The sequence below is a fragment of the Buceros rhinoceros genome, unplaced genomic scaffold (assembly GCF_000710305.1).
Source record: "Buceros rhinoceros silvestris isolate BGI_N320 unplaced genomic scaffold, ASM71030v1 scaffold1043, whole genome shotgun sequence".
NCBI lineage: Eukaryota > Metazoa > Chordata > Aves > Bucerotiformes > Bucerotidae > Buceros > Buceros rhinoceros.
The window spans coordinates 13,574-35,751 of NW_010402809.1; the positions used below are offsets into that span (position 1 = coordinate 13,574).

The 22,178-nt window shown below is 39.9% G+C and overlaps 1 protein-coding gene across 1 annotated transcript in view; it reads right to left on the reverse strand.

Annotated features, from left to right (window-relative positions):
- Positions 1-2,533: 2,533 nt before the first annotated feature.
- INO80 (INO80 complex subunit) overlaps positions 2,534-22,178 on the reverse strand; it is a 59,395-nt gene continuing 39,750 nt past the window's right edge. The window contains exons 27-36 of the mRNA XM_010132741.1: positions 19,702-19,829; positions 14,498-14,592; positions 10,698-10,770; positions 8,926-9,084; positions 7,430-7,532; positions 6,793-6,881; positions 5,783-5,938; positions 4,538-4,697; positions 3,528-3,746; positions 2,534-2,939 (exon numbers count right to left, since the gene is read on the reverse strand). Of these exons, the coding sequence (XP_010131043.1) occupies positions 2,722-2,939; positions 3,528-3,746; positions 4,538-4,697; positions 5,783-5,938; positions 6,793-6,881; positions 7,430-7,532; positions 8,926-9,084; positions 10,698-10,770; positions 14,498-14,592; positions 19,702-19,829 (1,400 nt within the window). The 3' untranslated portion in view covers positions 2,534-2,721. The remainder of the gene's footprint in view (positions 2,940-3,527; positions 3,747-4,537; positions 4,698-5,782; positions 5,939-6,792; positions 6,882-7,429; positions 7,533-8,925; positions 9,085-10,697; positions 10,771-14,497; positions 14,593-19,701; positions 19,830-22,178) is intronic.

A 22,178-nucleotide genomic window follows, 5' to 3' on the forward strand; every position in this document is an offset into this window, starting at 1 on the left:
GCCGTTTCACTCACTTAAACACAGGCATTTCCCACCGCGCCGGCCGCAGAACTACCTCCATCTCCTTAAAAAAATCCCTAGTCTGTCTTTTTAGCACTACTTTCTTCCTTAGATCAAGAGCTCGGAACAGCCATCACATGAATTCTTCCTAATTCCTTGGTGAGTATCACAGGATCTCGGTTCTTCTATGATGCGTAATACAAAGAATGCATCTGCTTAACTCTTTACAGAAATTGAACTGGATATGATCTAGCAGTTCATTAATTGTTATTTACATCGTCCTGAACTTGTTTCTCAAGTAGACAGGCTACCACTACTTTTGCCACAACTTATGATGTCATTTGGTAATTCTTTTGAAGATTAAATGACTTTAAATATACTTTCATATTATCAGTTTTGAAAATACCAATAATTTAATCTTCCAAAAGTATAGCATGCAACAGTATGTATTAATTTTTGCAATCTTTAAAAATTCTAAATTATTTTGTTCTCTCCATTTTGGATTGCAAATTGATGCAACTGTCTAGCAGACAGAAAATCAAGCCTGCACACAAGAAAGTCCTTTCAACTCTCCACTGAAAAAAAAAAGAACTGTAGAAAATTATGTTCCGAAACACTCATAACCATCTTAGCTCAGGTACTATGTAATCACGTATATTATACTTGCTTCTGTCGTCTCCTGATGTGCTGCATACCTACTCCAAAACAGATTCAGAGACAATCAGAGAACACGGACTTGCGATAGTTGTATCTCGAAAAGGTTACGCACGTGATGGTTGGAAGAGTCTAGACACCCTACAGCGTTACACCGAGCAGCATACGCCTCCGGATGCATTTCCAGACGCACACCCTCCCTAGTCCTCTCATTCATACAGCTACACGCATAAAAACCACAAAGACACTGATTTACATAAAATTATCTCACTCCATTTTATTTAAGATTTTCTTCTCCAGTTAGTAAAAGAAAGATGTGTCTCTCTTTATACATATGTACAAGTTCAGTTATAAAAATAGACAGCACATTCAAAGAGAAAAAAAGGCTTGGCATTTATCTGATTCCCTCTAAATATCATATATACATGTGAACAGGAGGGGAAGGGGGAAGTCATCATGAGTTAATTAAACATCACCTCCCCCTCAATTATCCCCTGCAAATCTGTTTAAAAATCAATCTAACTAACGAAGCTCAGTTCTGCTATGTTCAGGTGTGCAAATTAGAGGCAGAGCCAACAGGAAGCACTCGCTCCACACTGTAGGACGCCAGGCAAAGGATTTGGGGTTGGAAAAAAATTATTAAAAAAGTCATCTTCTGCTGTCACAGCCCAGACCTGCAATTCAACCTGCTTCTCTCTCAAGGGATGAAAGTGCCCTGGCAGAACAGCCCTTTAGTTCAACGTGTCAGACAGAAGAACTGCCCCACACCTAAATCTCAGTGCAATGCAGACAATGCTTACAGCAAAGCGAGGGGCTACGGGAGGCGGGGGGCGGGGGGTGCATTGAGAACAGGGAAGGAGCAAGCAGAGAGCGAGAACACAGATGGGCACTGGCAGCACTGCCTTCTGTCAGCTTTACGGGACGTGGCTACTGGTGCCCACACTCCGCAGCGCACTCCACCAAGCTAGAACGTGTGATGACCATGCTGATGAGGGGAAACACACTGGAAGAACAGTCAATGGATGGCTAGGATACGAGACAATCTTCTTCCCAGGGTTTGGCTGGAAGGGGGAATGGCACGGTTCTCCTCTTAGGACTGGTTTTTGTTGCTCCCCTCGCAGCACTGCAAGCTGCAGAACCACGCTCTGCTACGGCACAGTGAGAAGAGCAGCAGCAAACTCTTCCCTTGGCACTTCAAGTTTTCCCTCTTCTCCAGCTTTGTACAAATAGAACATTACATTGGTTCTAAGCTTTTAAGAGGTCTGCAGACCTCCAGAGTGACAGAAATAATTCTGAACATGGTGAGTGTCCACGCTGATGAGAACTCTGAAATGCAAACCCAACCACTGGTTTGAGGTTTCCCTCCACCGCGGGAAGCAGAAGCGGTGCTGCTGCTCTCACACGAGGCCTGCCAGTGCTTTCTGTATTCTGCGGCTCTGAATCTCTTCCTGGCAAATGGTGCTGAAAAGAGTCCGTTCCCCGGAAACCACCTGAGACACCTTCCTTTGCATTTCAAACCTTTAAAGAATCCAGAGGCCTACGCTAGAAGAATCCAAATTTTCTTTTGATCACACACCATCTTCAGCTTAGCCCCGACTACCCCTGCAGGCACACTGACCAGCTGCCAGTACAGAAATGTCTTGCGACTCTACAGGATACTCCTGGGCTTCGGATACTGATCTCACAGGATAAAACCAACACTGGGTTCTACCTCAAGCTACAGGAGAGAAAGTATATTGGTGTGACTTCAAGCACGTACAGCTGCAGGATATTGCAACGAGTAGCTGGAGGCTTTTTTGGGAATTTTTGTCAGATGTGTCAATAAAACACAAGCTGACATACTCCCAGTTACCTCAGACTCCCTTCCCTCCTTCTCGCAGCAAAGATAGGTTTTTGGAATACACATAATCAAAGTGCTCACATAAACCACCCACTCCCATTGTGCTTTGATTTTCTTTTCACACGTGCTGGACAGCAACAAGGCATCAATCTGCATGCCTTCAGCTGGCAGGGTGGTCTGCTCTGAAAGCCAACGCAGTTCAGGCAAGCTTTGCGCGTTCAAAATTACTACCGTCCACCTGAGGTGTGGGCACCTTTGCTTTGTTTCCGAATTGAAGTTTCTGATATGAGACTGCTGGTCAGGTTTAAGCTTTTGGGGGTCCCACAAATACTGTTTCCTTTGCTCAAAGGGGAGCTCAAGGGAGAAGAGGCGCTTGAAGGTCCGAAATCTGCAAGTCCAGAAGGCCGAATAATTGCTGTTTGTAGAGGGCTACCTGCAGACATGCCTACAACAGAAAAGGGAGTGAAATTCCACGTGAGCATATTATTCCACTTGTGGCTCTTCAACAACAAACAATATACTAACAACCAGTCCTAAGACCACCCTGTATTCATGATTTATGAGAGCTGGAATGTCAATATACAAAATATCTTGCAGTTACACCCTGGGCCACCTTCAGCTGGTGTAGAGCTGAAGCTCCATCACCATCAGTTTAGCACATTTTGGAACCTGATTCTGTAACTTCAACATGACAGCAACGCAGGAAAGCCACAGCCATGCGCATGGAATAAACAACACTACCTGATTTGTCTGGACACCAAAATAAAGAGAGGGACAATATTTGGTATGAGATAATTCAAACGGCAGACAACACTTCTGCAGGACTGGCCTCTCAAGGACACGTGCAGTGACACTGGCTATCCACCCGCTCACACCACTGCCGTGTCCCATGGATCGCAGGATATAATGGACAAGCAATACCAACAACGCAACACTTTTCATCTATTTTTTGACAGGCTGTAAACAACAAACACTCAAATTCATGTGCTTGGTCATGCTCTGGGTAGCCTGCTGTCTCCCCTTCCCCACATACCTTTAGAGACATTGTACCCGTACGCCGCGTATGCTGCTGCAGAGGCTGCGGCCGCCCCTGCTTTGGCACCCGCCATCGCAGCTGCGCTTCCCGCTATTGATTTCCGGCTTCTGCCTTTCCCAGCGCTGCCTTTTGATCCACTGCCTGAACCTTTAGGACGACCCCGGCTCCGACCTGACTGGCCTCTCCCAGTGACAGGTGTATCTTGCATTGAAATTCCTTAAGAAGAGAAGAATGTTAAGACAATAACTGCTATAGTATTTCAGGTGACTCTCGAATACAGCACCATAATTGCCTACCATTCGTTACCACCACCACCACCTATTAACTGCTGCTTTTCATTTACATTATTATGGACACTGTTAACAAGCAATGATCCCATGAAAACAAATTACGTATACAGAATTTCACTCTTCATTAACCGCATCTTACTAACTCCAACTACTTAGCATTATTATTATTATTATTATGAATCCAACCCACAAATAGGTTCTCCTGCAGGATGAAGCATTTTCTTACTTCAGAATAGATAAAAAGTTTCTTCCAGAAACTCACAAGAACTATGGCTCTATTTATTTCAGTGTAGAAAACTACAGCAGTTAAAAACCTCTGCCATTATTTAAAATTACAGCTGCTCCAATCACCCACTGGCAATAGAAAACTGATTATTAGCCCAACAGTGAATTCCAGGAAATGCTTGAAGATTCATGCTCTGGTTGTCTGTAATTTGGTAATATGCTCCTAATGGAAGGCGACCCCTCTGTAACACTGGAACAAAAGACAAAGCTTCTAAGAGTATCTAACACATAAAGAGGAAAGTGTGGTGAATGACAGACTATAAAGAGATTTCCTATCAAATCACAAGTAGTTCCTCAAAGAAAAGGCAATTTTCCCCTAAAATCTTGCCAACCATGCACATGCTCTGGTTAAAATACAGAAAACGAATCACCAAGTCATACAAAGCCAATCTTTAACAGAAGTCAGCAGTAAGTCAAGGCAAAAGTACTCACCATTCACGGTATCTGACACTGAGCCAGTGATGGAAGCAGGAGAGTTTGTTGCCCTGGACTGAGGTGCTGAAGAAGCCGGATCATCCACAATCACAAGCATATCACTACTGCTCTCATCAGGAGGGATAGAACCCATGTGTAATTCACTGTTAATGGATATCTAAACACGACAGAGAACAAAGCCGTTGGCTTCTCAGGTTAGGAAAGGGAAGGGTACAAACATAGTAAGATCTTTAAAAGACATACAATCGCAAGTAATTAACTGGCACTTGTTCTGCCCCCTCTCATTTTCTCTGTGAGAGACTAGCAGCATGATACGTGATCTGCCTAATCACACCATGCCCTCTATTTACATGCTGAGCAGCAGTGAAGACCTCCGGGAGCTTACTTAACTTCAATTAAGGAAAACAGATGTTAAGAAGCAAAAGACTAAAGAGATTTAAGAAAACTGCTGGTCAACTGTGCATCTTCAACTGTAAGAGAGGAAACAACAGGCTTCTTAACATACTACTACTGCTAATAGAAATCTTGGTCAATAAGGCAACAACACAACACAGGATGGTGTAGGACAAAATATATTTGCTGCTAAAACCAGTTTGCCATTCTTTACAAAAAGATTAAGGAAAATAAGATATTTGCCACTGAGAAATTACAATTTAAATTCCAGAGGGGAAAACCCCCCCACACACTAATTCAGAATCGAAAGCAAGGAAGGAAGCAGAGAAAATGATGTAGATGAGACTAACAAGGAGTGATTACAAAGAAATTGAACATCAAGGAGCTCTTTGAGGGATTCTGCTTGGTTCAGGAACAGAAAGAGACTGTTCTCGCTAGGGAAGGTACTGTTATGGAAGAAGGCACACCATCATAAATGAGAGCATGACAAAGATAGGAAAAAGGCAGAAGAAAGTAGGAGCAAAGAAAGTGGGACTTCAGGCAGAAACTGAAAAATTTCAAGGGCTGAAAGGGAAGAGAGTCAGGGCAAGAAGTTGCTTTAAGAAAGGAAGGCAGAGAGCACATGAAGATGGAACAATGGAATGCCAAATAACGCGAGGAGCTGTAAGGCAGCTTATTAGCAGCTGTTATGTTTTCAATAAACTATTCTTATTCCTATGGTTCACTTTTAAGACATCTCAATCCCCCACATACTTACAGTTCTACAGGAGCTAACTGAAAGCAAGAATCCTATGAGATATAAGACGACAACTGAAACCGTACATAGTTTGAAGCAGCAGTGAGCCTTACCTCACTGAAAGGGCTCGGCATGGCAGAGTCTACACTAATGAAGGAGTCATCCCCATCAGCAGACAGGTTGGAGTTATCAGCTGAGGGAACAAATGGGATCACAAGGTTCATGCCCTCTTTCTTTCTCTTCCCATCCAATTCATCTTCCTTCTTCTTCTGAAATAGATTAAATACCAGCAATGAAAAAGGTGACAAAACTGAAGAAAGGGAATAAGCAACCCAAAATCTCAACATCTAGTGCAGTATAACAACTCAGGGAACGCCATGCCCAGAATTTCCTAAAACAAGTTTCTAAAGAGCACAGTAACACATCCCTTAAAGGCTCCTTCTTTAGATTTAAGTAGGGTTTGGGGTTTTTTTCCTTCCTAAAATAGCTGGTATGATAGCGAATTAATCTTACAGAATTACTTTGCATTCCATTACCTTCTGGAATGGTCTTAAAATTCTCTACCATTACACAAAATTCCAATTAATTAATGCAAAGCCTCCCTGTCTCAAAAATTCAGAATTTTCATAAACTACTTTTAATCATCTTTTTAAAACAAACTGATCTTCCCTTGTTCCACAGAAGCTACATAGCTATATGGGTTTTTATAGGTTTGATACTTCATTTACATTTCCTTTTTATCCTTGCAGAACAAAATCTTGATTAAGTCACCATTTTACATGCCATAGAACAGTCATTCTGGTTTTTTCAAGGATGAGTCCTCAAATTATTGTCTGTGGACTACTGGTGATCTGCAGTGTTGATGGGTATGCAGTACTTTCTTATTTTTCAAGTTGCTAACGGTATTAAAAGATACATAACTATGCATTATGTATTTTTGTAATAGCCCTCTTCTGCGTAAGGGAACACCACAGATTGATGGTCAGTGGTGAAAGGAAGAAGGCTTTACTCATTAAACTGCCTGTGCATAACATGTTTCCACACCACACCACACAACAGGGGGTGAGCCCAAAGTTCTTCCAGCTCTGTCACTGACACAGGCAGCCTCTTTGCACGGAAGTACCTTTTCAGCATACTTCTCCCTTTTACGTTTACGTTCCTTCACACGATTTGTCTCTTCTTGCTGTCGCTTCTCTTCTTGACGCTGACGCACTGTCAGAAAAGAAATACAAAGTTGTCACCACTGGAAAGATATTTCATGTCCTTTTGTGAATCTTACAAGAGATTCTAACAGAACTGTTAAGAAAAGTCAGCTGTATTAAAACTAAAGCACTTTGAAAACACTACTATATTACAACTACGTGTATCCAAATTACTAAGAAGTCTCACAGTGAAATTCCTCTTTCAAGCGACATGAAAGCGTATAGATGTAAGGCTTCAAAAGTATGATGAAATACAGCATTTTTATCAACACTTTTCTTGTCGTGACCTACATAATTCTTGTCGAAGCTTTGTCATTCTGAACAATGATCCTGAATGAGGGCCAATAAAAACTTTATCACCTCATCTTGCCCAATTTCATCTTTCAGCTCAGCAGTGATATGAAACCAGCTTGTACTAACAAGAGTTGGCAATACAAAAAGAGCCAGGAAACAGAAGTTGTTATCAGCAATACATGTGTTCGCAGAGATAAAAACACAGATTTCATAAGCTAATGAAGTGGAAGATGGGGAAAATGCTGCAATACAAATTTCACATACATTTCTTTTCTAGTTCCTCATCATCCAGCAGAAGGCTGACCACCTCTTTTGGCTTCAGGGTGTCAGGTTTGAAATTGCCACCTGATATCACCATTCGTTGGATCTAGAAAGGAAAAAAAAAAAAAAAAAAAAGTAAATACTCAGGCTAGCTTCATTATCCAGGGGTTCCTGCCTCTGTGGGAAATGTCCAAAGGTCTGCAAAACAGAAAAAAAGAGAAGAGTCGAAAAAACACTAAAAGAAAGAAAGAAAAAAATTACTCAAAGCACTCATGAACCTTTCTCACTAACCTTCACTGAAAGCCAGCCAAAAAAGATGCCAGTGCATCTGTGTAAGTCAGAATTGACTCAACTTCTCTCATACCAAAGTTAGTAGCCAGTTACAGGGAAGATCTATGAAAAGTATAAAATATGAGAAGCAACTGAGCTAGAAATGCAATTCTTCTAAAGCACCATGTAACAAACAACAAATGATAATAGTATTAGTATACTGCTGAATAAAAAGAAAAAATACAGCAGTACTTGTATAAATTTGCAGTCCAATTTTTCAAGTAATTGGTATAGAGGATTTTTGCAGATCATATCCTTTGAAGGGTAAAACATTTTTAGACTTCTTGAGTGAGAACGAAATCTCCATATTGAGTCAGTGTCTCAAGTCTGAGCAATTCACTCAACCTCTATTACTGCAGCTAGATTAAAAAAACCCTCACAAAAGAAGAGTTGTAACGTAGCAAAAGGGAACAAGTTTTAGCATAAGCCAATTTTGATGTTTGGGATCAGCAAAAAGACTACCCTTTATTTTGGTGGTGTTATCAGTAACTCTAGTATTGTATCCTACAGAAAAAGGGGGAAGTTTCAACAAGGGAAACATGAATGCATTCAGCTGGAGATGCTTCAGTTGCTGCAACACCATGAATAACATCTAATTAAGACAAATACTAAAAAGAAACCCTGAGTACAAAAAAAAATTTGAATGTTACATATAGTACACCTACTGCTACCAAAGAAAGAGAATCAGCTTAATTTTTTTCTTGCCGATTAAGTGTCACAAGGTTTAGAGTTTCTAATGCACTTACTGCTTGATGCTGCAGGACACTGAGCTCTTCTGGCAATTCTCACATTTCAAATAACGTTCACCTGACTACCTTCCAAATTTCTTTTTAAAAAAATGCAGCTGCGGTATAACAGTATAACATGAGAGCAATCAGTAGCCCTGACACAGCAAAGACAAGAAGCTCTAGTCTTTAAAAAGCCTGCGTAGTTCCACTGCACCATAAGAAAAAGTTTTCATGAAGTCACAGTGTAAAATTGCTTCTCCCCAGTTCATCTAATGCAGCTGTATTGCTGCTGCGTTAGCAATACAGATCTGCTCACTTTAACAAAGACAGGCCCTTTCGGCTTTTCGTCTGTCTCCCTGCAGATACCTCTTCCGTTTCTTCAAGCATTTTGATATGATTTTTCTGACAATTTCTTGTTCCAAATGTTTTCTTTATTCCTACCTCACTCTTTTCCTTAGCTCTTTGTAAGATGCGCTCCTCAATGGTGCCTTTACATATCAACCGGTACACGGTGACTTGTTTTGTTTGACCCAGCCTGTGTGCTCGGTCCATGGCTTGCTGGTCTACTGTCGGGTTCCAATCACTGTCATAGAATATTACCTGCAAAAGAACCCAGAACAGAAAGGATTAAATAAACCCATACAATTGGAGCACCTGCAAAAATCCAATATACTGACAGAAGTTTTACTATAGACCCCACAGAATTACCGCCCCGTGGCAGGCTGCAGCTCTGCCCAGTCCTATGAAGTCTTTTCCATTGCATTTCTGATGAATTCAAACTAACTGGCACCATGAATGCTTCAACTTCCACAGAATGTCTTAGTATCTTCTTCAGTGAACCTGCTTTGGAGGCACAAATCCTAAGTTTGTCACCACATGAAATCGCTGTCGCATAATTCATTACAGGCTAACCACATCATGAACCCATTTTAATGTTACTTGCCTTAAAAAGAAAGAGCCCATTAAATTAGAATTTCATTTGAAAAGTAATACTCCAATATTTTTTTTTCCAAACCTGGAGAAAGTCAGGTCTACTCTTAACACTTCTCACGCTTTTACTGCAGAAAACCAAAATGCCAAATATCGCCCTATCATTCCAACAGTACTTTACGCACAGTGAGCATATAAAGCCAGTGGAAAACATTTGACAGCAAAGTATTCCGTAAGTTAGAAAAACAGAACTAAAAATGCCCATGCAAGGAGCCTGCAGGAACATGCCTTTGCCTCCATCGATTTCCTTTGTTGAAGTGACTTCAGTTGAGAGAACTTCTCAATCCTGAAAATCCTACAGATTTTCTCCTGATTTCTAAGTGGACAGCGAGATATGTCGATGTATTTTTTTAAAAAAGAAGTGCTATTTTTGATTCGGAGATCTTTGGTTTTGTGTGGCTAAGGATTACAGTCTTTCTTAGGGTCAAAATCTGCATGCACACAAGATACTGGGTTAGAAGCACGATAACTGTTATTGAAGAGAAAAATGGTTCTTGTAGGTCAGTATTCCTTTCCTAGTGACTAGTGGCAGCAGCGCCAGAGTGCAAATCCTTGTAATTAACCTCAATCAGTATGCCTTTACACCTTCAGTGAGCAGGGGGGAAGCAATTTATCCTTCCTGACTAGCTGAGATTCAACTACAAATGGTTTTGTACTTTTAGAGGCATTACGTCATTCTTCTGTGCACACAAAAGAAGGGTAACGGATACCTGTTCTACTGATTCCTTTGCAGCTGAATCTTAAGATCTAACAGCCACACGTGAAAGAGCATTTGCTGTATGAAAGTGTCATCTGCATCTGGAGACACCTTCAGTCATCCAACTCTTTCTAGACTCTGGTACTAAAGTACGTGGGGAGAAGGAAGAGATTTCCAACTGCAACCAAAAACGGTGTAACCCAGTGTCCGATACTCTACAATTTTATGATCGAGTTAATACCATATTGTAAATATAACCAAAGTAAACACAGTTATGCAACTTCATGATGTGAAGAGCAGTACTAAAAATATATTGGTCAGCATGGCTAAAAGAGTGCCAGCTTTCGTACAGAAAGACCAATATCCCTACATAAATTGTGAGACTGGGAGGCAGGAGATGAGCAACTTGGGAAAAACAGTGGTTGGATCCATATGAGGCAGGAAAAACAAAGAAATATTTATGCTGAAAACAAAACATCAGTAAGCCGATTTTTTATTCTGTATTACTTCACCAAACTTCACCTACCGTATCTGCAGCTGTAAGGTTAATGCCCAAGCCTCCAGCTCTTGTGCTTAACAGAAACACAAAAATATCATTCCTGTAGACGAAAGAGATTTAAAAAAAACCCTTATTTTGTGCACAACGAAAAAGAAATAACCAGAGAGGTAATTGCTTTGACTGATATAAAGCGATCAGGGCTATTTCTATTACTTGAACACTACAGAACATTTTGTGCTGTTCATGGTCAAGAAAAAAAAACAGATGAATGAGTGAGAGAAGTTAGTCTACAGATTAGAACTGTCAGAACACGCAAACATTCAGTTTGCTTATTAATCTCTATCAAAACAAACCAGGGCCTGAGACAAGAACAATTTATTGGTTCACAGAACCAATCGACGTTAAAAAAACCCTTGCCTTAATGCTCAGTTGATAAAGAAAAATAAATATTGAAACTGCAACTGTGTAGATGCAAGTTTTGTTCTAAGTTTAGTGCTTTGAATAGAACAAACAAATCCCTGGGTAGGTAGGGTGGGGTGTGGCAGTAATCCATCTTAACATAAAGGCTAGCTGGAAAATACAGAGATACATTAGAAAAGGACAAGGGTTCAGTGGCAAACGGAAGTCCTTCAGTCTAAGGACTTCGTAACTCTAGTCCTAATTATGTTGCTGATTCTAGTATCTTTTTTTCCACTTTTTGTATCTGTAAAACGAGGATAAAGTGATTCATCTCAAGATACTCGTAGAACAATTCAGTTGTGATTGACTGTAAAATGTCATCAAAGATGACTATGTAGACAGTACTAATCATCAGATACCGCAATAAGATAGAGCAAAATGAATGACTCAAGTTCTTTGAAACACACTGTCAGTAAATGAACACCATTACTACCGCACACACGCTGTCCTTGTAACCTTGAGGCGTTTTCAGTTTGCACTACCTGTACTACTTTTACATTTCTTGGGACTCCTCAGACCGCATGAAAGCTGATGACCAACCAGCTGACTTGGGTGGATGTGGCCTTCCAGACAGAAGGCCCCAGTAGGATAAGGATCATCATTCCACACCACACTTCAGGAAAGCCATCTCTGAACACCTCCTTGGGAGATCCTCAAACCCTAATACAGCCATGCTCATCCAAAGGGTTAGATTTGCTGGCACCGGATTTAGGATGCTGTCTGCTAAGACAGAGATAAGGCATCCCAAAACCTCACTTGGAATAATCTTCTAAGTCTAATAATCTTTCACATAACTCAGGAAAGTGAGGCACACTAGACAAGTGCCTGTAACAAACAGTGCATTAAGTGCTGGCTACAAACTGAGGAGTCAGATAAAACGGACAACAGTTGTTGAGATTCAGTGGCAGTTCTAATACCGCGCACAAAGATGACAAAGGAGACAGGTCTACGTGTAGGAAGATGCAGTACTGACGAAAACTCAAGGGGTAACAGCAAAATCAGGACTTCTGCTACGGTTGTGAACCTCACTAGTGCCACTGGGGGAGTCAGCAGGATTTAAGTGTTTTAACACGATATGGAGCTGTGAACAGGTTGACGCAAACAATGCAGACAGTACCAGTAAGGACTCCAAAGAGGTTGACATACTGTACTTTTATAGTGACAGAGCAAGGCCCTCTGCTTACGAGGAGACACTCTGCAATGCCAGGTGCTTTTGGTATCACGCTGTCTGTACCCTAATGCATGCAAAGTTAGTAAAGCACCAGGAACTCTTGATGAATAAGCAGCATGGGACATGTCCTTCTTGACTAACTATGTTGAGGCAGTCTGTCCTTGGAAGTCCACTCATCAAATCTAAAGGATCATTCTTGCTCTTCCTGGAGGAAGCGTTGGTGTATTTCAGGCTATTATGTATATGCTAGTACAACTCAACAAAAGTAAAAAACTAAGGCTTTTGGAATCCGCATTGCTGAGGGCCAAGCAGAGCTGTGTTCTCAGAGCTCAAACTTCAAGACATTCACAAGTAACCGGCATGGCTGTATCATAAAAACCAGATTCTCAAAGAACCCATTCTGGTCCAAGGTAAGATTTCCTCCTGCTCCCCCAAAAGAAATTACAACTAGACAACAGAAATCATTATGAAAACTATGAATTAACACACAGGAAAAGTGTGAAATTCGAAATGTTTCTGGCAGTTTAAAATCTAAGAGTACAAAAATCCATCCTGAGCGATGGGCAGCTGGGAAGAACTGAAGCTGAGCTGTCCATCTCTAGACTTTGCTTGCAGCACGAAGCCAAAGCAGGTGCCTGTTTGTCAAGCAGGTGATCCTTGGTCAGGAAATTTTTTCGCTCTTTTAACAATAGTGGAACGTGCACCCAGACAGTCACCTGAATATCCAGCTGTGAAATGCTTCTGGAAATGCCGTATGGGAAGAAAATGGACAGTGCCGCAGACTACAGGAACAAATTATCATTACATTGCTATATATTTTCAGTACCCTGCTAGGACATCCTGCAGGGTAGTTTAGTCTCAGTCAGACTTTTTTCCCTGGAAATATTTCTCATAAGTAAATCATGTGTAAGAGGAACTCAACTAACATTTTAATAGGAATTCTTGTTTAGACTGGCTGACCTGTATCTGAAAGGGATTTCCTGCCAAAATGATTATTTTTCTTCAGTTGTTTTATTAATTAATAAAGCCAAATTCTGTCATTCATGAAAACAAATTTCTTTACTTCTTTTGGTTAAAGGACCTTATAAGGCAGAAGAGTCAGGATCCCAGAAGAAAATCATAATCTGCATGGAACTAGTTTCTGACACCTGGAAACAGGGAGAAAGGTACTGCGTGGTTCTCTCACTTCAGGGGTCTGGCACATGTTCTTTTTATTGCTCTGAGGAGTTTACCGTAAGACTCATCATTGCAACACACTCCTTCAGGTCTTTAAGCCTCATGAACCAGAGGCTTGAAAAGGCTGTATATGGCTTCCCCTCCTACCTTCAGCTGTACCTTGGGACTGCTAACACAAGGACTATAGTTTAGAATGCTACTTTGACCCTGCAATAAAAACAGCCTCTGAACCTAACTCCTCTGTAAAAGGAAAGTGACTTTCTTACAAGCTTACATCAACATTCAGGAAGGGTAAACTTACTGCGGCCAACCATATCAAAGTGACATCCTATCAATCAAACCGTATCTCATGCTTAAAAGGAAACTTAAGAACAATACATTCAATCATTATAAATAACGCATCCTAGTGAAGACAAAGTTATACTAAAACATACTAACATACATGACGATTACATATTCTTCTTTCCCGTGTGCTTGTAAAAATGGCAAGAATCCATGTTGGTTTACTACACAAAAAGGATTAACATATCTTACTGTCTAATAAAATCCTCATTTTATCACTTGTATATTAGTTTAAGGTTTTAAAAACATGTCTATATGGTTTGTTTTGTAGAAAACTAGGTCACTTTCAAAGCCCTAGCATATGCAACATTTTCAATCTCATCTTTGCAGTGTCAATTCTCAGAGCATATAACCACCAACAGACATTTGCCACCTTTCTACTGAGTCCCTTTATAAGCAATAGTGTATTTGGAATGGCAAGAAGCCAAATAAGCAGGTACTCTAAAATTGCTTTCAATACGGTTTCACAGATGACAAATTCCTAAATACAGCTGGGTTCAGTAGCAACACCAGTGACTCCTGGTCAGCAAACCACCTAGAAACGGTTTCAGATAAACAAGGTCCGTTCGATATCAGAGAAGATAATTTAACTGTCAATTTAATTAATTTCTATTACATCTTACACCAACTCTCTATGTACACACAATTTAACAAAGACACACCTTGTAAAATATATTACCTGTTCTGAAAATCTGCTACCATGTCCCTTCGTTCAGAAATCTTTGAAGAACCATCCAATCTCATGTAGGTATGTTTCCTATAAACCATGTATTCCTGCAAAGAACACACACCAGCAAAAGAGTTGTTCTCAAAACTGTTCATTCATGATTATTCCAGAAGGAAAAAAAAAAAAAAAAAAAAAAAAAAAAAAAAAAAAAAAAAAAAAAAAAAAAAAAAAAAAAAAAAAAAAAAAAAAAAAAAAAAAAAAAAAAAAAAACACACAACAAAAGCAGAATTGCTACTTAAAAATAATTCCTAAATGTCAACAACAAATATGCTATAAGCAATCTTACGCAAGCAATACTTTACGATAACAGAAATTCAGAACTTAAAGCTACTCAATCATATATAAAATGCAGAAGCTGACATAAGAGATAAACGATGATGTCAATTATGGTATATGCCATTTTCTATAAATAAACAGGTAAATGAAATCACTGAAACAGGAAGTTTTCCAAAGTCTAAATTTTTACAAAATCCTAGGATTTCACTGTCTAAGCAAATCTTTCCTAACAAACGGACTATCTGCTCCCTGACGATTTCAGATCATTTGACTAGTGGTTTTAAAAAACTGCTTCTGCACACTAACGTCTGCCCAGGCTTTATCTCGCTGTTCAAGAGCCTATGAATTTCACTGCGTACAAGAACACCTTGAACATCACAGTCGCGTGTCAGCCCACACCTCATGTCAAGCAGCAGACAAAATCATTGCCTGGGACACAAATAAAATGGCATCAGCCAGGAATGCTGTAGGCAAAGGCTTTTTCCAGGGAGACATTTTTCGTGCTGTAAGGTACTCAGCATTTTGTTAATACATGTGTAACTATCAGTAAAACCTGAATTTCCCAGAAAGCCCTTCAGGCTATTCAGATATCCACAGAGTTCCTTTGGTAAAATACCCTCCGATATTTTAACAATGTGATCCTTGTAACTCCTACTAGTTACATGCATTAGATTTAACACGACTGGTGCATGTGTCTTTTGGAGAAGCTGTGACTGCAAATGAAGACAGAAAGGAAACAGATGGCACTTCAGCAGCAAGAACTATTGGATTCATCTTGTTCTGAGCTGCAGTGTTCAGCAGATACAGAACTGATGTGCTGTGAGAAGACCTGGCAGTGCTTACACTCTAACAAACCTTCTGACAGTACCGTGCTCAGTTCTTCTCACCCATCCTTCAGGGCTCCTGTTTCTTTTTGTTCTGCTTCACTACTACAGAAAAGGTGAAAGAGTTACCATACTATAAGGAACCTGGGAAAAAGACTGCTGTACTAACAAAAAGCTCCAAGGTAGGGCAGATGAAAGAGAAAAATAGGTAAATAAAATTAACAATGTGGAAATGGGTGAAGTCACACTTGGCCTATCTATACAAAACAGAGAGCTCATGGCTAGTATGATTTCTTGAGTACAACAGTAGTTTAAGAACCTTCTGACAGTACCATGCTCAGTTCTCACCCATCCTTCAGGGCTCCTGTTTCTTTTTGTTCTGCTTCACTACTACAGAAAAGGTGAAAGAGTTACCATACTATAAGGAACCTGGGAAAAAGACTGCTGTACTAACAAAAAGCTCCAAGGTAGGGCAGATGAAAGAGAAAAATAGGTAAATAAAATTAACAATGTGGAAATGGGTGAAGTCACACTTGGCCTATCTATACAAAACAGAGAGCTCGTGGCTAGTATGATTTCTTGAGTACAACAGTAGTTTAAAGCAGAGGACAGCTACTTCACCACACAGACACTCAAGCCCTAATGTACTACTGATTTATTCCACCTCTATGACAGGTTTCTGGCACCAACTGAAACCAGTGAGATACAGTTGTCAGTTAGGTACTACATGACTTTTCCTTCAGATTCGATCAATCCTTTTTCTAGAATCACAAAGGTCTTTTCCTTCCACTTCTTCTTACTGTCTTTTATCTGCTTTTAGGATAACTCAACCTTTCAACACCTTGATTTAGTCTTCCCTCATCTCATTATTAACCATCTCTTCATCAGTGTCTTCCAAACAAACTTCAGCACAAATTAAAACCAACTTCTTTCATTCCATTTATCCTTATCCCAGACCTTACACACTTCCACTAAGGCACAAATTTTTAAAAAGTTATTCCACACCTCTAATACTGGCATTCATGGGTTGTTCTCCATCAGCCCACAAACTCGCTTAGTACATTAGCCTTTAACTAACTGTCTATGAAAGATTCTGCTTAACAGGTTCTGATCTGCCTTCATCCACCTGCCTTAGATCCAGAGGGATACTTCACAGTAGTGTAACAGTGCTCATACGAAACACCCTTTTTGGTGAAGTGTTTTAATCCAGTATTTTTCCAAATACTAGCAGCAAACTCTTTCAATTTAGGGAAAAAAAAACCCAAAACCAAAACCCAAAAACCCCACTGCAACTTAAACTACACTTGTCAGCAGTTTAGTGCTTTGATCAGTTACAAAAATGGCACACTTTTAGACAAAAAAAGAGAAAAAAGAGCACTCTGATGGTAAAGAAACTATTTAAGCAGTTCTGCTGTAATTGCAGAAAGCACTCGATAACTGCTCATTTTCACAGTTCCCGCAGGGAGCGATGAGGTGGGATGGCGGAGGTCTCATGGGGAGGCTTTAATCTCACAGAGACACTAAACCTGCTTGAAAAATGCACCTGCCAATCTTGTTTTAGTATAAGGTGTCACCAAGCCACAAAAAGTATCAATCTAGGAAAAATGAAGTGGCCCTTGCAACAGAGTACCTACCGAGGAAGTGAACAACACACAAGGACCTGAGTACAGTAGAAGGCAGTACTGTTCAAGTCTGTGCTCTTCCTGGCTTTGACACTGATACCTTCTCCAAGACTACAGAATGTTTTCCCTTAAACTATAAAATGGACTACGAAATAACATGAAGGGAAAACACACTGGGTACTACTGTGTTCCAAACACAGCTAATTTTGGCAGAACTAAGACACTTCATGCCGAATGTAACTTGCCCCCTCATCACATGAAAGCAATGTGATTCCCACCGAAATAATGGACAATTACTCTTCCATATAGGAGAAAGCAATTGCACTGAGAAAAACAAACCTCATAATCTTAAAAAGGAGAAATACACATCTGCATGAAATAGCAAACTTACACTTTATCCCCTTCTGTTGAAAGAAAATAATTTTCCTCTTTGTATTTATATCTGCCTTTTTATGTAACAGCTGAATTAAGCATCAGTTCTTCAGCTGAAACTAAATCAAACCAACATGGTTTTATAACTTTGTAAACAACGTGCTCTCTGCCTTGCATAGATTAGGTTAGCATGATATTGTAGCAGTCACAATGACACGGTCAAAATACTGTTAAAAGAAGTAGGACATCTTATGTTCTTTCATATTCAAGTAGGCAGACAGGATGTGTTTTGGTATTGCTGGTCACAATAAAAATAAGTATCTACTGCTACACAACTTTTTAAAGAATTTCTTTACAAAATGAGTACTTAAGGGCTTGAGTTTTAACTTGCTTAACTCCAGCTTCTGTTACATGGATGGGGAGGAGGAAAATGAGAAGACTTGGTAGGTGGCTTATCCAAGTAATAAAACCCAACGAGTTGAGCACTTAGGAGGTGGAATAGGAAACTGGTGTGCTCCCAAGTCTTTAAAACAGAATGCTAACAGAAAAGACAGATGCACCGAACACTAAGCTTTATGAGCTTCATGGTGTAATGCAGGGTGTCAACAAACCTGCATCACGTCCAACGTTTGCCAAAAAAAAGAGGAGAGGCATAGGAAGCAATTCTAGGCAAAGATCCAACACATGAAATTGCAACCATGCAAGTTCTGGTTTTTCTCACAGCAGCAAAACCAAAATTCTGTCAATAACAAAATGATGTGTTACCAAACTATTAACTGCTGACCTTATGCGCTCCAGCTCACATAGGACTCGCTCATGATTTAGACAGCTATTGATGCATGCTTCTCACTTTTTCTCTTCACTTTATTGCGGAGAAGGTATCTCACTTCTATCTTCACTGCTGAGGGAGCCCATGAATTCCTAGGACTAACGGCTGAAGGATCACGGGATCTCGATGTTTTAGCAGCACTGAAATTATGCTGCGAAATGCAAATATTTTCCCACCTACTACATGTTCACAGTCGGAAAACTTTATCAGGACTGTTTCTTTGAAACCAATGTACATCAAGCCTCCTATTTTCTTACTCAGATATTCATAAAAATTATTACTACTAATCCTTCACTGATAATCCTTCACTACATTACGGCACAAGATATTCCTTTTCTCAGATCCAGCCAAAAACTCAAGCTTTGCTGCCTTCAGCTGAAGCACAGCAATAAGCGTATCTCTTCTAATAATCTTAAGTATTACCAGTAAGAAACCAAATGAATAGCTCTCCTACTAATGTCTCCTCAAACTAGCTCTTTGGTAGCATGGTTGCTAATCAGATACAGATTTTTGGTTTTATTTTTTTCTGAGGCAGACTGTATTTAAATAACGAGTAATGACTTAAGTCCTGATTTCTTTCCTGTTATATATGCCAGAGAACCTCTTATTGTTAATGCCTACCAAACTTCTCACAGATACAAGATGATAAAGGGAAACAGTAAAAGTCTGTGAAATTACAAGCAACATAATGTAAAATTAATCACTGTCTCTCCCTTTCTTCCAATAAAAGGACACGTGGGCATCAAATGGAAAGAGAAGCAAGCAGTTCATAACCAGTAAAAGAGGATAATGATGCCATGCAACTCCTTGCCACAGGAGGTGCAACTGACAAAAAACTTACAAGGACGCAAGAGGCAACTGCGCAGTTCCATGAAAGAACCCATTGAGGATCAGCGAAAATACAGAAGGTACATCTGGCTCAGAAAGCCCTTGAGCCGCAAGGTGCTGGACACAGAGACTAACTGTCAAGTATGACTGTTGTACGTCTTGTACATCTTCCCCATACCATCTGCTGTTGTACGCTAGTGGAAGCATGACACTAGGCTGGACCTTAAGCCTAACTCTGGTGTACAGCACCTCTTATACTCTCATATTAAAGCATTTATTGGGTACCCTTCAGTATGACAATTTTACATCAGGTTTGCCATATCCAAATTATAGTATTTTTTCCAAAACACTGTTGCTAAATCTGCCTCTTCAGAATTTGTCTTCTATAGGCTATAGTTCTCCTACCTCCAGTAAGTCAATCATCCGTGTCATCTGGGAGTAGATGAGTACTCTGTGTCCTTGAGATTTCAGCCGTGTCAACAGAAGATCAAGAGCATGTAGTTTTCCACTGTCCGTGATCAGACTCTCTTTGTCTAAAAAGAAATGGAAGAAAAGGTGGTAACTAATACAGCCAAAACAGCTACACGCAACAAGTAACTTCGAACTTTCCTAGCACTTCACTACATTATAATTCCTGAAATAACAAACTGCGATGGAAGAAACTGCAACATCCCTTCTCGCAGACTCTTACAATTGTAACTTTCATTTGCTGCGATGGGAGTATATGAATCTGCTCGCTTGGAAAATTCTCATTGCAGATTGATCTCCTCACAAGTACGACACAATTTTTTGGACAACCATTTCCCTCATCTACGGATTCATCCTGACCAGATCAACAATCACAACATGCACTGACAGTTGAAGAATTTTCTGTCCATGTGTTTAAATGCTGTCCTTTGGATATTTGCTGCTACCTGCTGCTGAGCTTTAGACTCATCCTCCACAGATCTAGTTTCAAGATCAAACCCCTCATCCAATGGAAAGTGAAGAACAGTTCTCTAGCTCGCTGTAAAAACAACAGCGCCTTCACAGCACTGCCTTAACTTTTCTTCTTCCCTGCCCTCCACTTTTTGGGTTGTTTTTTTGTTGGTTTGTTCGTTTAAGAAATATTTCCACGTGGCAATCTTTTAAGCCATTTCAGATTTCACACTTCATGCCCTCTCTATTTCAGCACTGTTCATGAAGTATTTCTCAGGAAGGAGATCTTCCTGTTTGTACATTCTGTACATATCTTCAGTAAACAATACATAACTGTTGAAAGAGGATGAAGAGAAATTGTCTCCCAAAAAAATGATCTGTTAGAAAGGTCACTGATGGTTCTTTATTCTTTGGGTTGTCTGAATTCAGGTTTACAGCCAAAACAAAGTCAACAGCTGAAGATAGTGCAGGCTAATACAGAATCCAAATATTTTCAACATGTCTACTAGGAACCATTCTCTAATGCCCAGTAGCTAACACTTCTGCACGCTTCTTGTTGAACCAAATGTATCAATGGATGGGCTGAAACACAGCTTTCCGTAAGGCAGTTAATTGTCTTGCACAACATTCCAATTCTTTTAAAAAAAGGGTGTATACAAAAATTAATTCATTCATCTGAGCATCACGCATTTTAATACAGCTAAAACCAAGTTCACACTAGTGGAACAGAGCAGTACAGATCACACAACAGCACTCCTAAAAAGATCTTACAAGCACAGAAGGCAACACAGTTTAAGAGTGCCCAAGTACAGTGATGTGGCACAGCGGGATAAGTTTGATTTTTGTACATACAACTGGGGATTTGCTGAGAAAAGCAGGAATTTAGTTGTTGTTCTATACTAAATTCAAAAAATTGTTTTGAGATAAAATGCCTAGGTTTCGTATGCCTTTCAGAAAGGTTGTAAAAACCAGAAAGTGTTTGGGAAAAATCTCCAAAACGTCAGTGTGTTAAAAAACTTTTCCTGAAGTGAGGGAGTTTAGAAATTTGATTAACTTCATTTTTTCCACACAGCACTATTTTCAGATTTGCACTATTCAAGGTTCTTGTTTTGGTCAAAGGTTAAGAATAGAAGAGAACTTTATACTAGCAGAGAAAGGCACAGTACCCAGTGACTTGTTAAAACAAGGCACATTTCCCTTTTATTCCTTCCAACAGTGAGGAAAAACTATTCAGCAACATTTTTATTCAGAAACACGGTGGATTCTTCAATGCTTCAGTATGTCAGTCAAGATCTCTTTCAAAAACATCCTTCAGCTTAAATATAAACAATGGACTTGATGCTGGAATTAGTGGGATCTACATTAGGACATCAGAAGATGCAGCAACAGTCCTGCTTTCTGAAATTCATAAATTCTGAGTTGTCGATACTGCTTAAAATAATGAGCTATTGTAACTGCACTATGAGCCAGAGCTGTGAACGCTCTCTCCTTTGGCAGGTTTAGAGCCATGCTCCTGCAATTCACCAGCTAAGAATCCAAGTCAAGAGAGCTCTGCTCTTCATTGCTTGTCTACCTATCTAGATAGTCACTCTTTTCCTCCCATTTGCTCTCCCCTTTTGACGATTATCTTGTTGCTTTGCCAGGAGCAAGTGCCACATCATTGCCTGAAGTGTTAGCAACTACCTTAGGGAATCCGTCAACTACAGAGCCAAGCCAAGGAGATACTGTAAGGATGGCTTGAGACCACAGCTCAGGCTGGCATTTGTTCTGAGTACAATATAAGGTATCATGACACACTCGTCTCTAGACCAGAATTTGGTTAATAGTTTAATAGTTAATAGTTTAATGCATTCTTCTAAGGAAAACTGAACTTTGAACTTAGGCAATTAAGTAAAAATAGAAATGAATTACGGTTATTGGTTCCAAAATCATCTATGTAAGACAAAAACTCTGCACAGCAGGAA